This window comes from Primulina huaijiensis, chromosome 18 (genome assembly GCF_012295235.1).
Source record: "Primulina huaijiensis isolate GDHJ02 chromosome 18, ASM1229523v2, whole genome shotgun sequence".
NCBI lineage: Eukaryota > Viridiplantae > Streptophyta > Magnoliopsida > Lamiales > Gesneriaceae > Primulina > Primulina huaijiensis.
The window spans coordinates 9,518,212-9,537,411 of record NC_133323.1 but is presented as its reverse complement, the minus strand read 5'-3'; the positions used below and the strand labels follow the sequence as shown (position 1 = coordinate 9,537,411).

The window sequence follows — 19,200 nt, the reverse complement described above, 5'->3', positions numbered from 1 at the left end:
CTTTAGATGACATATTAGTATCTGAGTTTAGATATTTTTTAGCTTGTAATATGTTCTTTAATGATTGGTCATTGTGATGTATCGGACAATTTGATGTAATTATTGGACATTATTTTTTATGTAATTCCGAAGTAGTTTTTTGGTCGACAATTGTGCTTTATGATCGACCATTGTGCTTTATGGTCGACCCCTACGCTTTTTTGGTCGATCGATGTGTTTTTTGGTCGACCACTTTGCTTTGGTCGACCAATGTGCTTTTTGGTCGACCAATGTTGCTTTGGGGTTAGGGGTTTAGGGTATAGGGTTTAATTTCAAAATTATGTTATATGTTTTATTTGACATGTGTCGCAATCTCAAAATTATGTTACATTTAAAAAGATATGAATCGTAATTTCATATTTATGTTATATGTTATAATTTACATTTGAATCATAGAATCACAATTATGTTACATTTAAAAAAATATGAATCATAATTTCACATTTATGTTATATGTTATAATTTACATTCAAATCATAGAATCACAATTATGTTACGTTTTAAAAAAATATGAATCGTAATTTCACAATTATGTTATATGTTTTAACATTTGAATCAAAGAATCATAATCTCACAAATTTGTTATATTTTAAAAAATATGAATAATAATTTCACAATTATGTTATATGTTTTATTTGACATGTGTCACAATCTCACAATTATGTTACATTTAAAAAAATGTGAATCGTAATTTCACATTTACGTTCTATGTCATAATTACATTTGAATCATAGAATCACAATTCTGTTATATTTTAAAAAATATGAATCGTAATTTCACATTTATGTTATATGTTATAATTTACATTCAAATCATAGAATCACAATTATGTTACGTTTTAAAAAAATATGAATCGTAATTTCACAATTATGTTATATGTTTTATTTGACATGTGTCACAATCTCACAATTATGTTACATTTAAAAAAATGTGAATCGTAATTTCACATTTACGTTATATGTCATAATTACATTTGAATCATAGAATCACAATTATGTTATATTTCAAAAAATATGAATCGTAATTTCACCTTTATGTTATATGTTTAATTTAAGTATGAACATTTTAAAAAATATTAATCGTGATTTTAAAATTATGTTAAAATTTTTTCGACCATTGTAATTTATGGTCGACCACTAAGTTTTTTGGTCGACCATTGTGCTTTATGGTTGACTCCTATGCTTTTTTGGTCGACCATTGTGTTTTTTGGTCGACCACTGTGCTTTTTGGTCGATCAATGAGCTTTTTGGTCGACCAATGTTGCTTTGGGTTTAGGGATTAGTTTCATAATTATGTTATATCTTTTGTTTGACATTTATCACAATCTCATAATTATGTTACATTTTAAAAAATTTTAATCGTAATTTCAAAATAATGTTACATTTTTTCGACAATTAATAATATCAATTTTAAAAAAAAACATATATTTAACTTGAGCAAACTTGCAATTTGGGCCGTAATTTCAAAATAATGTTACAAGTCGACCATAACTTCCAGCCTATCTATCTTTTGCTAAATTCACCGATTGAAGGAATTCTGTTTTGTTTTCTTATGCCAACTCTCTTCTCCAACAAAGGAGGCAACACCAATGGAAAATTNATTGGCTGCTATCGTGATAGTGCGTTTGAACTGTGAATCAAATCTANTCTGAGTAAGTCATGCACCATGACATTGTAGAATAGTACTCTGAACACATATCATATAAATCAATCTTGGCTAACCAACTGGCTGCGATGGCATGAGCACATGGGATTCTATCAATATCAAAAACTCGACATGTGCATCTTTTTTATTCCTGGTCCACTATGGCTGAATGTCCACGGCTCCTAACATCAAACTCCAAACGTCTTAATTCAAAAACTTTCATTCCTTGGGCATCAGTGAACCTGATACGAAGAAGCCCCTCAATGGTAGGGGTCAGATTAGTGTTACTTGCNACTACCAAATTTTCAAGTTTAAAATAGATAATATTATCTTAATCTCGAGCTTTATAATTCTGTACACGATAAAATTATCTACACAACTTAGATAACCTTAAAACAAATCTTATATTCNTCCGTTTGTCGTCATGATATTGTAACGGGTCTTCAGACAATATGCTCGAGTCCATCTATCAAGTGAGTCTCTTTCATCCAAATATTGCGCTGCCTCAGGATATCTATTCCTAAATTCATTGTATGCAATATCAAACTCTAAAGGCTTATAAATTTTTGCAATGTGCAAAAACATTTCGGTTGCACCCTTTTTTTTGCTTCTAGTTTTCATGTTTTGGGATAAATGCCACGTACAATGACCATGATGCGCATATCTATAGAAAATAGTAACCGCATTAATGATTCCTTAATGCCTGTCTGAAATTATCACCAATTCATCCTCGTCTGGTACTGCTTCTAACAACTTCGTTAAAAACCAACTCCGCGAAGAAGTACACTCGACATCTACGATTTCCCATGCCAAAGGATATTGGTGATAATTTCCATCTTGTGCCGATGCCACCAGTAAAACACCATTATATTTGCCTTTCAACTGCGTACCATCAATTGATACAACTTTCCGCATGCTTCGATATCCTCTGACACATGCACCAAAGGCAAGAAACGTATACTTGAATCGATTTTCCTCGTCAACAAATATGTCTGTTATGCTTCCTCGATTCATCTGCTCAACCATGTGAAAATAACAAGTCAATTTAGTAAAACTCTTCGTAGGATCACCTTTCAACATATTGTCTGCTAGTTCTTTCCCTTTCCAAGCCTTGTAGTATGATATATCAGCATTCATACTATTGTGCATCATCGCCATCACCGCTTTTGGTACAATTGGCACTGGATGACCTTGGAAATTATCCACCAACATATTACAAACAACAGCAGAACTCGCTCCACGAATTCTCTTTCGTCTCCCAGTCAAACCACATGTGTGTGTATTGAAATATGTTCGAACGGAGAATGCACGTGAATCATTCTTAATCTTGGAGGTCCAGATTCGCCACTTACAATCAGACACTACACATTTTGCGGCGTACACTTTTTGGCTACTTTTAACCGTCTCGTTTCAAATTCAAAGCGAGCTTCCAAACTTATTCTAATCAGCTCTTTTTTCACCGCTTCTCGGTTTGGAAACTCTTGACCAACAAACAAGTTTGAACTATCCGTGACTGAAAATGTGTCATTATCAATATCCACATCCACAAACAAATTTGTGTCATTACTTGCAACCACATTTGCCTCGACCTCATTTGCGTCATTACGTGCTTCATCATATAACTCGTCTGTGTTACCAAGATCAACATGCATGGCATCCACATTATGTGCTTCGTCGAAAAAGTCACTGCTATTATTACGATCCACAGAAACAATATTCAAGTGAAAATAATCATCAAAATGTCTCTGTTCGTTATAATTGCAATTGTTTTCATCAATACCATATCTGTGCACATTATCAAAAACATCAAAAGAAGCAACACGTTCTATTTCAACTTAAAGCACTGGCCTACTTCTCGGACAACCAAGATACAAATATGCTTTCAAATCATGGTCATTCTCTATATAAATCGGTTGAATATTGCACGGAAAATCTAGAAGATAACTCAACCTCAAGTTGGCAGTATCTTCTACTTTCCCAGCTCTATATACTTCACTTTTTAAATTTTCAACAAACTTTGCATTGGACCCTGGATTCCATTTATATACCAGTTGCTCCGTCACGTCCCATTTTCCATCGAAATGAACAACAATAACTGTTGGCATATCTACAAAATTCACCAAAATATACAAAATATGATAATTAGAATGGGCAAAATTTTTTAATAATAAAAAAAAGCGTGGCCACACAAGGTCGACCAAACATTTACTGGTCGACCAAGAAAAATTTCTTGATCGACCAAAATTAAGTCGGTCGACCAAAAAGAATACATCTCGGTCGACCGACTTAATTTCGGTCGACCGAGAAATCTTCTTGATCAATCAAACGTGGTCGACCAATAAAAGTTTGGTAGACCAAGAAGAATTCTTCTTGATCGATAGTTTTGGTCAAAACAAATTCTTTATTATTAATTTTGGTCGATCGCTGCATGAACAAAACAATGAACGAATGGGGTTCAATGAAAATGAAAATTGAGAAAACTTACTGTGATTTTTCTTCAAATACAGACGAGCAGGAGTAGATCTAGATCTGAGGAATGAGCAAAGGTGAGCATAGCAACAACAGGTGGTCAATTTCGATTTAATGTAATGTCCAAGCAGTATATGTGGTAGATGAGGTCTTTAAATTTGGGAAGTGGTAACCCAATCCATTTTTTAATTGGGGAAGATGTGTGAGAAGAAAGAGAAGATAACAATTAATTTATTAAGTTAGAAGTTTAATTAAGGTTTAATGTAATAATCAAGAATCAACTCCTTCTTTTTTTTAAAAAAAAGTCAGAGTCTTTTTTTTAAAAAAAAGGTCAGAGTCCTTTTTTTAAATCCTTTATGTTTTAATCCCATTTTTTTAATTGGCTCTTTTTCACTATGATTACAATTTATATAATTAATTAATAAAATAAATAATTTTGTTTTACCTAAATCATTGAAATTCTCCTATTTTAATAAAAATCCATTATTAATGTTGCAATATTATGGATGTCAAGATAATTAAAGATTGAGTAATCATATTTTTGAAGATGGCAGAGAATCGTAATCATATCAATTTCTTTTGATATTATAATTATCTTATCTAAGGATTTCTTGTACCTATAAATATGTCATCATGTAATTCATTTGATATATGACAAAAACTTGTGTGAGACGGTCTGACGGGTCGTATTTTGTGAGACATATCTCTAATTTGGGTCATCCATGACAAAATATTAATTTTTATGTTAAGAGTATTACTTTTTATTGTAAATATCGGTAGGGTTGACCCGTCTCACAGATAAAGATTCGTGAAATCGTCTCACAAGAGACCTATTCTTGATATATTGAATTGGCTTGTTTTGCTTGCTTTTGCTTTGTATTCTCTCTGGTTAGTATTTTGCATTTATTTATAATATGGTATTAGCACTATTTTTCTTTTGTTTTTATTGAAAACGTTACGTCTCTCACCATCACAGATTTAAAAAGATTTTTTTGTATCTAATCCGATGCATATTTATTTTGTTTAATTAATATGCATTACTTTTCGGAATATTTAAAATCAAAACAGAATATCGATATCGCTTTTCGAACACATAATTAATGTTTACAAGAAGATCGAGATTTCACGTATATACATCATTCATGTTCAACTCTTCAATATTTTTATTTTAATTATGACATGTTTGTTTGTTATTTGATGAATACAAGTTGATATGAAATATTGTAATTATGTTTAAACGTTTATTGATGGATTTTATATAATTGTTAACATGGATTGTTTTATATAGATTTGATCATGTCAAATATCTCAAAGCTTGAATTTGCCGCTCTTGATATATCTGGAAACAATTATCTCTTTTTGGATAGTAGATGCTGAAATACATCTAGATGTTATGGAAATTGGAAATACCATCAAAGAGGAAAATAGTGAATCACCGCAAAATAGCTCGAAGGCTATGATATTCCTTCGTCACCGTCTTCATGATAGTTTGAAGAATGAGTATTTGACGATAAAATATCCCATCGATCTTTGGCAAAACTTGAAAGAAATATATAGCCATCAAAAGACGGCGATTCTCCCAAAAGCACGTTATGATTGGATACACTTGCGCTTACAAGACTTTAAATCTGTAAGTGAATATAATTTTGTATCAGTTCACAATTGAAACTGTGTGGAGAAAAAATAATTGATGATGATTTGTTGGAAAAAACATACTCCACTTTTCATGCCTCTAATGTGCTTCTTCAGCAGCAATATCGAGAAAGAGGTTTCAAAAAATATACTGAATTGATTTCATGTTTGCTTGTGGCTGAGAAAAATAATGAGTTATTGATGAAAAATCATGAAATCCGTCCCACTGGTGCCAAGCCTTTCCCTGAAGTGAATGTGACAATGCATGATGAAAAGGGAAAAAAAATAAGACCGAATATGGTCATGGTCGTGGACATGGTCATGGGCGCCGTGGAGGAATTTTCATCTATATGGTCGTGGACGTGGAAAACCTCATAGCTACAATGATAGTTATAATCAAAGCGATCGAAAGAATACAAACTACCAAAAGTGGGGTAATGACCAAGAGAAGAAAGTTGAAAGTGGTCGAAATAATAATCCAATGATATCAGAAAATGAGTGTTATAGGTGTGGAGTAAAAAGGCACTGGTATCATACTTGTGGTACGCCCAAACACCTTGTTGATCTATCAAAAGAGAAAACAAAGAATGTTGAGACTAATTTTATTCATCAAGGTGAAGATTCAAATCAAGTCCCACCTCTTTCAGCACATTTTGATATTTCTGATTTCTTTGAAGATCCGGAAGGGAAAATCTATAATTTGATTGGAGATGGAAGCAAGCAAAATTATTGAATATTTATTTGGTAGTATCATATTTATGTGTTATTTAGATTATTTGTTTAGGACGCGATTTTATTCAAATTTTCATGCTCTTTTGATTTGATTTACCTTTAATTATGATGAATAAAAGTTGTTATTTCGTTTTGTTATGAATAAAATCATTTCTTTCTTATTAATTTTATTATTGTTAATAGAATATGGATTTTGGACATGAAGTCAATAATAAAGATTTATGTCTTGTTGATAGCGTGACAACGCATTCCATATTTAAAAGGAATCAATATTTCTCATATTTGGAAATGTAATGTCAACACAATTTCTGGTAGTACAAGTATTATTGAAGGCTTTGGAATGACAAATATTAAATTACATGGAGGGACAAATTTTATAATCAATAATGCATTATTCTCTCCTAAGTCTCAAATAAATTTATTAAGTTTTCAAGATATTCGTCGAAAAGGATATTTTTAACGTCCAAAAAATCAGTTCTCGTAAACCACGTGCATGCAAATTATTTAAATTGCTTTATTTAATTGATTTTAAATGCTTAAATGATACATATTATATGAGTGAAGATTTAATTGCATGATTTCATGAAAATTAAAGATTTTATCTGAACATTCGATAATAGGCTGGGGAAAGATACCGACTACCAAGATAAAAATAATTTTCAATAAATGTTTTTGAGGCTCGATAATATGATCAAATATGATTAAAATTTCTAAAAATGTTGGAGTCCAAATTATTTTACGAGACGAGCTCGATTTTATTTGGGAAGCCGGTTTTAGTCAAACGAAGGACTTTTAAAGGCACAAAAAGTATTATTTTTGAGAACAAATTTTTGTAAACTTTAATTTTACAATTAAATAGGTCTTAATGGGTCTAATTTACATAAGATTAGTGGGTCTAATTACTCCAAAACTTAAAAGCCCACACCCTAACCCATTAACACATAATTTTCAAAAAAAAAATAAAAAGAAACCTAGGGTCCTAAGGTTTCCACTCAGCCGAAATCTTGCACACACCACACACTAAATTTTCGAAAATTTCAAGAGCAAAATTCAAGGATTTTTCGTCGCTCGTTCGTCCTTTTTCGCAACGCACGTCAACGATCGAATATTCGAGCGTTTTTAACGCAAAGACACGCTACTAATCTTTCTTTGGCACCATTCAAATCATATTATGCATGATTTATGTTTTTAGCATGAAAAATATTTGACTACAAATCGCTTAACGTTTTGATGATTATTTTCAAAGTTTTGATGATTCTATGCGTAAATGAACATGTGATGATTTCCAACTGGTATGCTGCCAATATAAGATGTTTAAGGGATGGAAAAATGATCGTTTAAGGTTGGAACATAGGCTGTAACGTTCATGGCTAAGGGAGGATGAACCTAGGGTTTTCTAGGGCTACCCATGGAGTTTGGGGCTATGATGGCTCGGCTAGGGGAGACAGCACTCAGGGCTTGGTTCAGGCCCCGAGTGCGGCTGGATTTATATGCTAGGAGGAGTCCATGGAAGGACAGACTCGTGGCTTGGTGAGGAGAAGCCATGCGCAAACCCTAGGATAACCTAGGGCTCGCGCGCGGCTTGATCCTGAAAGGGGAGGCGTGGCTCGGTTAGGGCTGGTCCAATAGGGTCTAGTAGAGTCCTAGGTAGGTTCCTAGGCGGCTGGAACAAGATGGATCGGAGGAATAGAGAAGCCAAGATTTTAGGGTGATGGATAAAGGTGCGCGGCTAGCTGCAGGAACTAGGGGATAGGTGCATTGGTCAGGGCGAGTCCATGGTGGTCTAGGAGGGTCTATAAATGGTCTGGTCCGTGATGGCTCGAGCGTGGCTCGAGTGTTTGGGGAAAACGTGGACTAGGAAGGGTTAGGGTTCGAAATTGCTAGGAATAAAGGAGGTGGATAGAACCATGGTTGACGGGGTGTGGTTCGTGGCTCACGGAGATAGTTTAGGTATGAAAAGTTTATGTTTAAAGTTTGTGAAGAAAATGTTAAGTTTGAAATTAATTCAGGATTAAAACGCTTCACGGTTTAGTTAATAAGTCAATAAATTGAAATGCTCAAGTTTACGTCTAAGAAAAATGTGAGAAGTCAAATTTAAGCTTATATGATGATTTGGGATAGGCTCGAGTCAATAAAAATAAGATTTTAATGAATATTGTATGTCAATTGGGATAATTGTTGAACATTATGTTGCTCATATTCATACACAAAATGGTTTAGCGGAGTCTTTGATTAAGTGTCTATAATTAACAGCTAGACCATTAATTATGAATAAAACTCCCATATCTGTTTGGGGACATGCTATTTTGCATGCAACATCACTTATACGCATCAGACCGACTAGTTAACATGAATTCTCCATTTTACAATTAGCTTTCGGCTAAGAGCCTAATATTTTCCATATAATAATTTTTGGATGTGCAGTGTATGATCCAATTAGTCCACCACAATGCACTAAAATGGGTCCACAAAAGAGATTGAGAATATATGCTGAATATAATTCTACTTCAATTATCAAATATTTAGAACCAACTACATGAGATGTTTTCATGGCACGATTTTCCGATTGTCATTTAGATGAAACTAGATTTCCAACATTAGGGGGAGAAAATTTAAACCCATCAAGGGAATTGACTTGGAATGCATCACTACATCAATTTGATCGTCGAACAAATGAATGTGAACTTGAAGTCCAAAGAATAATCCATTTGCAAAATATTGCAAATAAATTACCTGATGCATTTAATGATGTGAAAAGGGTAACTAAATCATACCTACCGGCTGCTAAATGCTCCAACACATATTGATGTTCCCAAAGAACCGCCAAATAATGAGTCAACGGCCCGACTCAAACGTGACAGACCAATTGGGTCCAAGGACAAAAATCCACGGAGAAGAAAAAGAGCAAATAATACAGATATTGAGATATCTGGTTCATTGATTGTTGACTCGAAAAATGTTGATCAAACCCCCGGAGAGGTTCAAGTACTTGACAATAAAGAGATCTCGATAAATTATGTCAAAACAGAGAAAACATTAAATCGAACAGAAATTATCGTCGACAATAAGTTTGCCTATAATGCATCATTTGATGTTGTTAATGAAAATGATGATCTAGATCCTAAATCTATTAATAAATGTCGCAATAGACATGATTGACCAAGTTGAAAAGCGCAATACTAGAAGAGTTAAACTCATTAGCAAAACGTGAGGTGTTGGGACCTGTGGTCCAAACACCAAGATTAATAATTCCTCTTGGTGACAAATGGGTATTTGTATGAAAAACAAATGAGAAAAATGAAGTGACTCGATATAAAGCTCGATTGGTAACACAAAGTTTTTCTCAAAGACCCAGTATTGATTATGAAGAAACATACTTTCCAGTGATGGATGCAATTACGTTCCGGTATATTATTTGAATGGATGTACAAGAAAAACTTGAAATGCGTCTTATGGATGTTGTTACAGCATACTTATACGGAAACTTGATAATGATATTTACATGAAAATCCCTGAATGATTTAAGATGCCAGAAGCATTTGATTCAAATTGTAAAAATATTTACTCCATTGAACTGCAAAGATAATTGTATGGGTTAAAACAATCTGGACGCATGTGGTATAAGGGACTTAGCGATTATTTGTTGAAGAAGGCTACAAAATTATCCAATATGTTCATGTGTTTTTATTCAAAGGAATGGATCAAAATTTGTTATTATTGTTGTATATGTTGATGATTTAATTATCATTGGAAGTTCCGAAGAACTTGAAAAGGTCGTTGATATCTTGAAAAGGAAATTTGAGATGAAATATTTAGGCAAAACAAAATTTTGTCTTGGCTTCCAAATTGAGCATCTTGTAAATGGAATTTTTTTTCCATCAATAGATTTATACAGAAAAAGTATTAAAACGATTTTATATGGATAAAGCTCATCCATTAAGTTCACCCATGGTTGTTCGATCTCTTGATGTGGTAAAAGAAATTTTTCGACCTCGTGAGGAGCAAGAAGAATTGCTTGGTCCAAAAATACCATATCTTAGTGCCATTGGTGCATTGATGTACCTCACAAATAGCACAAGACCAGACATAGCATTTGCTGTAAATTTATTTGCAAGATACAGTTCTTATCCAACACGAAGGCATTGGAATGAAGTTAAACATATATTTACATATCTTCGAGGCACCAAGGATTTGGGTTTATTTTACTCTAATGATTGTGATTTGCAATTGATTGGTTATGCAGATGCTGGATACTTATCTGACCCGTACAAAGAAAGATCACAAACGAGGTATCTATTTACTTATGGTGGATCAGTTATATCTTGGAAATCTACAAAACAAACTCTTACTGCCACTTCATCTAATCATGCGGAAATTATTGCAATTCATGAAGCTAGTCGAGAATGTTTCTGGTTGAGATCTGTGATTCATCACATAAAAGAGCAACGTGGCTTGTCTTCAAGTGAACAAGCAGTGACAACTATCTACGAAAAAAACGGGGCATGTATCGCGCAACTAAAGGATGGATACATCAAAGGTGATAGAACAACGCAAATATCCCCAAAGTTTTTTTTTCCACTCATGATTGCGGAAAAGAGGTGATATCAAAATTCAACAAATTCGTTCGAAAGATAATATGGCCGATCTTTTTACAAAATCATTGCCCACATCAACTTTTGAGAAACTAGTATACAAGATTGGGATGTGGCAGCTTAAAGATGTCAAGTGATATTTTCAACGGGGGGAGTTAATCCAAATTGTACTATTTTTCTTTGCCCGTGATTTTTCCCACGTGGTTTTTCATGACAAGATTTTTAACGAGACAGTTAACACCCACGGAGACTGTTGTACTCTTTTTCTTTCACCTGGTTTTATCTCATTGGGTTTTTCTGGTAAGGTTTTAACTAGACGCATTCATCGAAGGACATCCAAGGGGGAGTGTTGCAATATTATGGATGTCAAGATAATCAAAGATTGATTAATCATATCTTTTGAGGATGGTAGAGAATCGTAATCATATTAATTCCTTTTGATATTATAGTTACCTTATCTAAGGATTTCTTGTACCTATAAATATGTCATTCATGTAACTCATTTGATATATTGAATTGGCTTGTTTTGCTTGATTTTGCTTGGTATTATCTCTTATTAGTGTTTTTGCTTGGTATTATCTCTTATTAGTGTTTTGCATTTATTTATAACAATTAAATCAAAATATAAGAAATTTTTTTAGAAGTTATACTTCGTATTAATAATAGATAGAACACTAAAACTATAAAAATCTGTTTTACTCGTGAAACAAGATAATTTAAGTAAGTTTCTTGTAATATGTCTCACAAATATAAGATAATTAAGTAAGTTTATTGTGAGACATAAATCTATGACACGGATTGGAAAAATTCATATTTGAAAAAAGTAATACTTTTTAATGGATATGGTCGAATTGGATATCTGTCTCACAAAATTGACTCGTGAAACGAACTCATATGAGTTTTTTCCGTAAATTTAAAATGTATGATATAAGAATGACAAATCATTATACACAGATCACAAAAATTTATGTGAGACGGACTCCAACTCGATATGATTCATGAAAAATATTATTTTTTATGCTAAATGTATTATTTTTCACTTTAAGTATAAATCAGGTTGACCTGTATCACGAAAATAGATCATCGATACCGTCTTACAAGAAAAAACAACACCAATTTGCAAATAACAAGGAAAAAATATCTAACTCATAATCCAAACGATGCGAATCCTGGACTCGACTGTTGGTTTTAGCCTCTTTAGATTTAGATGTTGTAAACTAACAGTTTAAAGCACAGACAAAATGAAATTTAATTAAGTCACTTTTAACAACAATAACACATTTAAAAAATGAAAATGAAAAAACAAAAATTGACGAATACTAAAGTGGTCGGAATTTACGAAAAAGTGAAAAACTACTGAACATATTTTGAAATAAATAAAACTAAAACAAAATGGTCGCTAGAAATTCTCAAAAGTTGCAGAGAAAGTTTCTGTAGCCTTTTGCGATGAAGTTGTTGCCTTTTTTTAGTTTCTTTCTTGCAATTTTTTTCAAATTTTCACTCGGTTAAATCCTCTGCTTTCGAACATGTCAATTGCAGTGTGATCTAGAGTGAGGCTACACTCTAAGCATGGTGGACCCTTCGACCAAAGCAAGAATCAATATCAAAGCCGTAATTTTAGAATAGATTTTGATTAGGCAAAAGAGGAAGTGCAAGTGTAAAACGAAGATGAAGACAGAAGCCTCCGCGTCCGAGCGGTCAAATCCTACCGGCCGAGCGCCATACTTACTGTCCAAGGCGATGATTTCCAGAACACTCCGCGCTCGAGCGGTAACATCTTAATGCTCGAGCGCGCCCAGTCCAAAATCCTTCGCGCCCGAGCGGCAGAATCTCGCGCCTGAGTGCGTCGCCATTCGAGAAATTTAGACTTTGACCTAATTAAGAATCCTAGATTATTTGGTAACTTATTTTGAGTATCTTTTAGTTTTGTAAACAATATATACACGAAAATTGATCATTCTAAAGAACTTTTGAATTAACTTTTTGAATGAAATAAACTTGTGAGTTTTTTCCCAATTTCAAAACTTGGCTTTATATACACATTTGTGTGTTTCTCAAGTCAAACTTATCAAATTTTAACACTTTGTGGCGTTTGTTGAATGTTTTTCGATCAGATTGTCAAATACGAGTTCTTTGAAGATTCCCTTGAGATCGATTGTTATCTTCATGAATATTTGTTGATATGATTTTTGTAGCTTAGAGGTGAATATTACAACAATTACTTGTTTCAAAAAGAATGGGACAACAAAGCCTTTTATTTGTTTCATTGAATCGAGGGCGTGACTTCGTTTTTGAGTGCGTTTGCTTTTCGAAGTCGAAGAATTTCATCATTTGGTATCAGAGATTTTGGTTTCCTTTGATTCAAGTAATATTATCGCTTTTATTAGCAGATCTAAGTTAATCCTTCGTTTGTTATCAGATCTGTTTTATCCTATTTTTCTTCGTCTTTCGTGAATCTTGCGATTCTCGAAATTTTTGAGTTGTGATTTTTTTTCTTTTTTTCCTAAGTGCACAAAGAATCCTTGTGCAATCCAAAAAAAATACAAAAATTCCGAAAATTTGCAATAAATTTGTTTGGGTATTTTATTCCACTATCTTTTGTGAGTCATATTCAAGTGACTCTCACAATCCAAAAAAAAATTCAAATTTCTTGTTTAACGCTGTCCGTGTAAGTCAGTTTGCAAATGTTGTGAAGTTTGAACTTGTGAGTTTGATGCACACAAGCTACAAAGCCTTAAGTGTACCCTACGAGAGAACTCTCAAAAATCGAGTGCAATACTTTAAGGTGAGCGTTTATTTCTTGGAGTGACGTGCAAGGTATTTGTAGTGAGGGAAAAAAAAAAGAAAAAAAAAAGAGAGTCGAGTGAATTTTCATTGGAGTGACTGGTGAGGATTTGTGGTGAAGAAACTTTATTCTTTATTATTTTCTACTAACCTTTTCTTGCAGGTATAATGTCTAACGACCGCCAATTTCAAACAATGTTAGAGGAGTTGGATAGAATGTGAAGAAGGAGTTTAAGCCCTTACGTCAAAGGTATAGGCAGTGTAAAGAAAAGGAGACATATAATAGAAATGATGATGAGAAAAGGCGAGGTAGTAGATTTTAAGGGGATAGAGCATTGCACATGGATCGATATGATGATAAGCAATGTGATGAGCATGGCTTGTATGATGATTCATTGGCATCCACCTCGTGGTCTAACAGAAACGAGAAAATCGTGGAAAGGCCAATGGTTGAGTCGAGGCATGAACATCGAGGTACATCTAAAACTTCTAGTCCTCATACTGTTGATATTAAATGTTGTCAGTGTCTAGAAGTTGGTCATAGTATTAGCCAATGTACACGTGGTGAGATGACAGTAATAAAATCGCCAGTTGAGCTTAAATCTCAAATGGAGGTTGATGTTGCGGTTGAGCTTAAATCTCAAATGGAGGTTGATGTTGCGTTTGAGCTTGAATCTCAAGTGGAGGTTGAGGTTGTTGTTGAACTTGAACATGAAGTTGAGGTTGTAGTGGAACCTGAATTTGAGGTTGTGGTCAATAGAGTTGATGATGATGGTATTCCGCTAGTTGGTGAGTTGGATGTTGTTGAACGATATACAACGGAGAATGAATCATTAGGTGGGGAAGAAGTGCCTAATTTGTCTACTATGGAGGAGGAGAGTAGGCAAGAAGAAACTTTGTTGCTCACATCATTTGAGAAAAAACATATTTCTTTTTATCAATTGAAATTAATTGAAATGAGTGGAAAAAAATGTGATATGGTCGAAAGAAATAGTGAACAAAAAAGTGAGGTGGACATAGAGATGAGAGAAAAAGAAAAAGAAAAAGAGGTCAAAGAAAAGAAAAAGAAAAATAATTTGAAGGCCCAAAAAATTGAGGTTGAGTGTTATTTACTTTTGTATAAATCCCTTAAAGTACCTTTGTACAAAGAGGTTTATTATCACTGTGATGATATCGCCGGTTCAATCCCGAGCATTGTTATTCCACCCTTGCAGGATTATGGAGATGTCATGATGAGGAGACAAGCAAGAACTGATGGTGGAGGAAGGCCATGTATTGATCAACATGACGTTGGAGGCAATCAAGGTGAGGTAAAGTTAGTTGCCAACGCAACAACTATAAGGTATGACTTTCGTCGTTATATTAATTCATTGTTGTGTTGTATTCAAGAATTTGGAGTGAGTGTTGAAAGTTTGATGTCCACAGGGTTTAACAGTGAATTAATATTTTTGTCGAGGAGTCACAGAGTTGAGAAGGGTGAAACATTGCCTGATTTAAGTTCAAATGTTATTGATTTTGAATTTTCAAAAGTTTTCAAATTGATGAGAATTTGTCGTGACAGTGAATTATATGCATTAGAATTAAACTTTTGTGATGAGTTAAATGATTACATGTGTTCTATTTGCATGATTTATATTTGTGTGGGGATGGTTTTGAGATATTGATGGTTGGATATGATAATTGCTTCATTCATGATGAATATATGTTTAAAGATGTAATGCCCGAATATTGAAAAAAATAAAATTGTGGCAGCAGTTGTAATGGTTTATGGATTTACGTTATGGTATGAATGGTAATGAATGTTATAGAATAGAATAGATAATGGATGGGTAGAATCAAATGTTGAATTTGAGCTAAATAGATAATGGAAGTGCAGAAACGGTATGAAAAATGTGGCAGTAGTTGTGTTTTTTAGCATAATGTTTTGTATATTGATCCAATTGATGTGAGGCCACTTTTATTAGAAAGATAAGACATAAGGCTATAACTTTTTTATTTTGAGTTTTGGTCAAATCATTAGGGAAGACAAGCCAAAAGCGCCCCGAAGTGTGTCGTGCGTATCTTCGTTCCTACAATGACACATGTTGGGAGATTGAGTATAACTTTTTACTCATACCTCCAAATGATATGAGGCTAATTGGAGATGCAAGCCAAGACATAGAGCAACAACTTTGTAGTTTACCACTTTCACAAATTCGGAAGTTAAAAATACATTTTGGGCAGAATACTGCGCGCCATTGCGCAGGATCCGGCGCCCTAGCGCGCGGGTTGCTGGAATTTTGGGTGTTGGGCAGTATGGTGCGCGCCCCTGCGCCAAAACACGCGCCATGGCGCCCAGCACTTATACAAAAAACGTGTTTTGAGGTTTGGATGGTATATAATAGATTGGGGAATGATTTTTGTATCATTTCTTCTCATCCTCATTTCTCTCCGTCTGTTTAGAGCTAGGGTTCCTCATTTCTCCTTCAATCCAATTTCTTCCAAGACATTAATCTTTTATTGAAGCCTTAATCTTTGCTTGGAGATTAGAAGTTCTTCTCCTCAAGAGTTTAGAAGCAAGGTAAGAAAGCTTATTTCCTTGGGTTAGTGATTGAAGGGAAAACAATGGGTTGTTTGGTTTGAGTGTTGAGGTAAAGTTGTTAATATAATGATTGATGGTATTGTATGTATTGATATTTTGGAAAAGAAATGGAATTGTAGAGGAGCTAACTCTTTAGCACGCACGTCACGTGTTTGACAAAATGATTCAATGAATGTTTTTATGTCATATTACGGTTAAGAAATGATATGGATTCCTTCTTTACACAATTGTTGGGATTTGAGTTTTCTTGAATATCAAAATTGCGGATCTTGATTCGAAGCATTATTGAATTAATTATGAATTTTGTACAGAAATTGCTCTGTTTTGATAAATGATCCGAGTTCTTGAGTTAAAGTGAACTTCGAAGGTTCAAGACTTCTCACCTACACATTTCAATCTTCTTTTGGTAATATTTAAAAGGCATGTTACGGTCGGTAACATACGAGGTAAAAGTATCATTTTTATTTTAAATTGAAAATTCTATGGCTCGATGAATTACTTGTGATTTGATGATGATTGTGGCCTTGAGATGAGTTTATTATAATATCGAAATGATGATATTGATTTGCATCATTACATTGTATATTGAGCCACTTGTTGATTCAGATTTGATATGGCGGAGGTCGCCTTGATTTATTGATTTGTTGGACGTATGGGGCTATAGTTGAGTTGGCATAGTGTATGCGGAGGTCGCTGCTATGGCCTGAACACTCTCTATATGCGCACCATAGTCATGGGATTATAGAACACAGCACCCCACCTCGAGCGGATGAGTCGGTGGATGTTGCTGGGGGATTCTCTTTACTTGGGTACCCTATGACCAGATGATTCACTTGATCTTGAGATTTATTGATAGCCAACAGCTTCTGATCATGCATTGCATTATATTGCATCTTTATGAATTTAATATGAAATATTTGTCACTTTAATTCTCATATGTTATTGATTGTATCATACTGGGTTTATACTCATCGGCATGTCCGGTACCTCTTGTTTTCATGTGCTTGACAGTAGGTGAGGCGAGGCTTGGGATGCCAAAGTCCAGCTCAAGGCGAGGAGATACGAGTTAGAGTGGGATTCTCGGGTCTTAGGAGCTATTTTATGATGTTTGGATTTCTTTATTTTGGCATGTTGAAAATTATATTTCAAACATTTGAGACAATTAAATTATTTTTACGATGTTTATGTGGATTTGTGAACCACAAATTATGTATTTTACTCGATCATTTGGTTTGTTACTATTATAATTATTAGTATTAGATATCGGACTCGGGGCCCCACATTAGGTGGTATCAGAGCGTAAGATATTTGGGAACAGGGTAGATTGAGTCAGTTCGAATTGCTTGATCATGTGATATATTTGCTAGCATTTTCATTGTGCCATAATGTGAAATGCATGATTATAATTGAGATATTATATTGTTGAGCTTTATTCGAGATTTTGAGATTGTTGAGTCTCGAGAGCCAAAGATGATTGATACGAGATTGAGATGATTATGATATTGTGATTTTATCTGTGTTTGATCTATTTTATATCAGAAATGGCTACTCGAGGTAGAGGTCGTGGTAGACCTAGGCAGAACATATTAATGGCACAAGATCAGGGTAGTGCTACTCATACTCAGATGGATATAACTCCGACTCCGATGGAGATACTGTTAGCAAGATTTCAGTCTTTGCACCCACCAATGTTGAAGGGTACATAGAATACATTAGAGTGTGAGAACTGGTTGGAGAATATGGATCAGTTATTTGAATCTCTTGAGTATCCAGATGACCGTAGAATCAAATTAGTTTTCCATCAGTTATTGGATGTTTCTAAGAGCTGGTGGCTCATGACCAAGAAAGCTTTAGAGGGTTGAGATACGATTGTTACCTGGGATATTTTTAAATCTGAATTTTTAGCGTTTCTTTCCTACCTCTTACAGGAAAGATAGGGGAGCCGAGTTTGCAAATTTAAAGCAGGGAAATTTGAATATTGAGGACTATGTTGCTAAGTTCTCGAATTTACTGAGATTTGCTCCTCATGTAGCATCCGATGAAGAAGCTAAGGCCGATCACTTCATAAATGATCTTAACCCTGATATCTTTACCTTGGTTAATACCGGAAGGCCTAACACTTTTGCTGAGGCTCTTGATCCAGCAAAGGGAGCTGAAACCGGAATCATTAGGCAGAGAGGTTCTCAGATGCAACGACCCCAATAGCCACAGTATAGACAGCAATTCAGACAGGGTAATAATGGCGGTAACAGTGGAAACATAAGAGAGCAGTTTCGGGCTAGAGGCAAGCAATTTAAGAGGCATGGCAGTAATTTTTTGAGTTTTAGTGGATCGAGACAGTCTGGTTCAGTTCAGAGCACTGGTTATTCAAGTCCGACTTGTGGTCAGTGTGGTGGTAGACATTATACCGATCAGTGTAGAGGAATCTCGGGAGCTTGCCACTTGTGTAACCAGGTGGGACACTATGCTCGAGTGTGTCCTAACCGTGGCAGTGATATGTCTCAGAGTGGGGGATCATCGAGACAGACACCTCACCAGAATCGTCAGAACCCTACAGTTCATTCCTATCAGCAGTCAAACCGATCAGATCAGAACAAACAGAGTGGTAGCCACAGGGTAGGACAGCCACCTAGACAACAGGGTCGAGTTTTTGCACTCACGGAGGATGAGGCACATAATGCTCCAGATAATGTCATTGCAGGTAATTGTTTTCTCTCAGGTTATCCT

General features: G+C 34.5%; 1 protein-coding gene across 1 annotated transcript; it reads right to left on the bottom strand.

The window, feature by feature from the left end:
- Positions 1-2,379: 2,379 nt before the first annotated feature.
- LOC140963909 (uncharacterized) lies at positions 2,380-2,895 on the bottom strand. The gene has a single exon (XM_073423395.1). It carries the CDS (start codon positions 2,893-2,895, stop codon positions 2,380-2,382), a length of 516 nt encoding a protein of 171 aa, XP_073279496.1.
- Between the last annotated feature and the right edge of the window lie 16,305 nt (positions 2,896-19,200).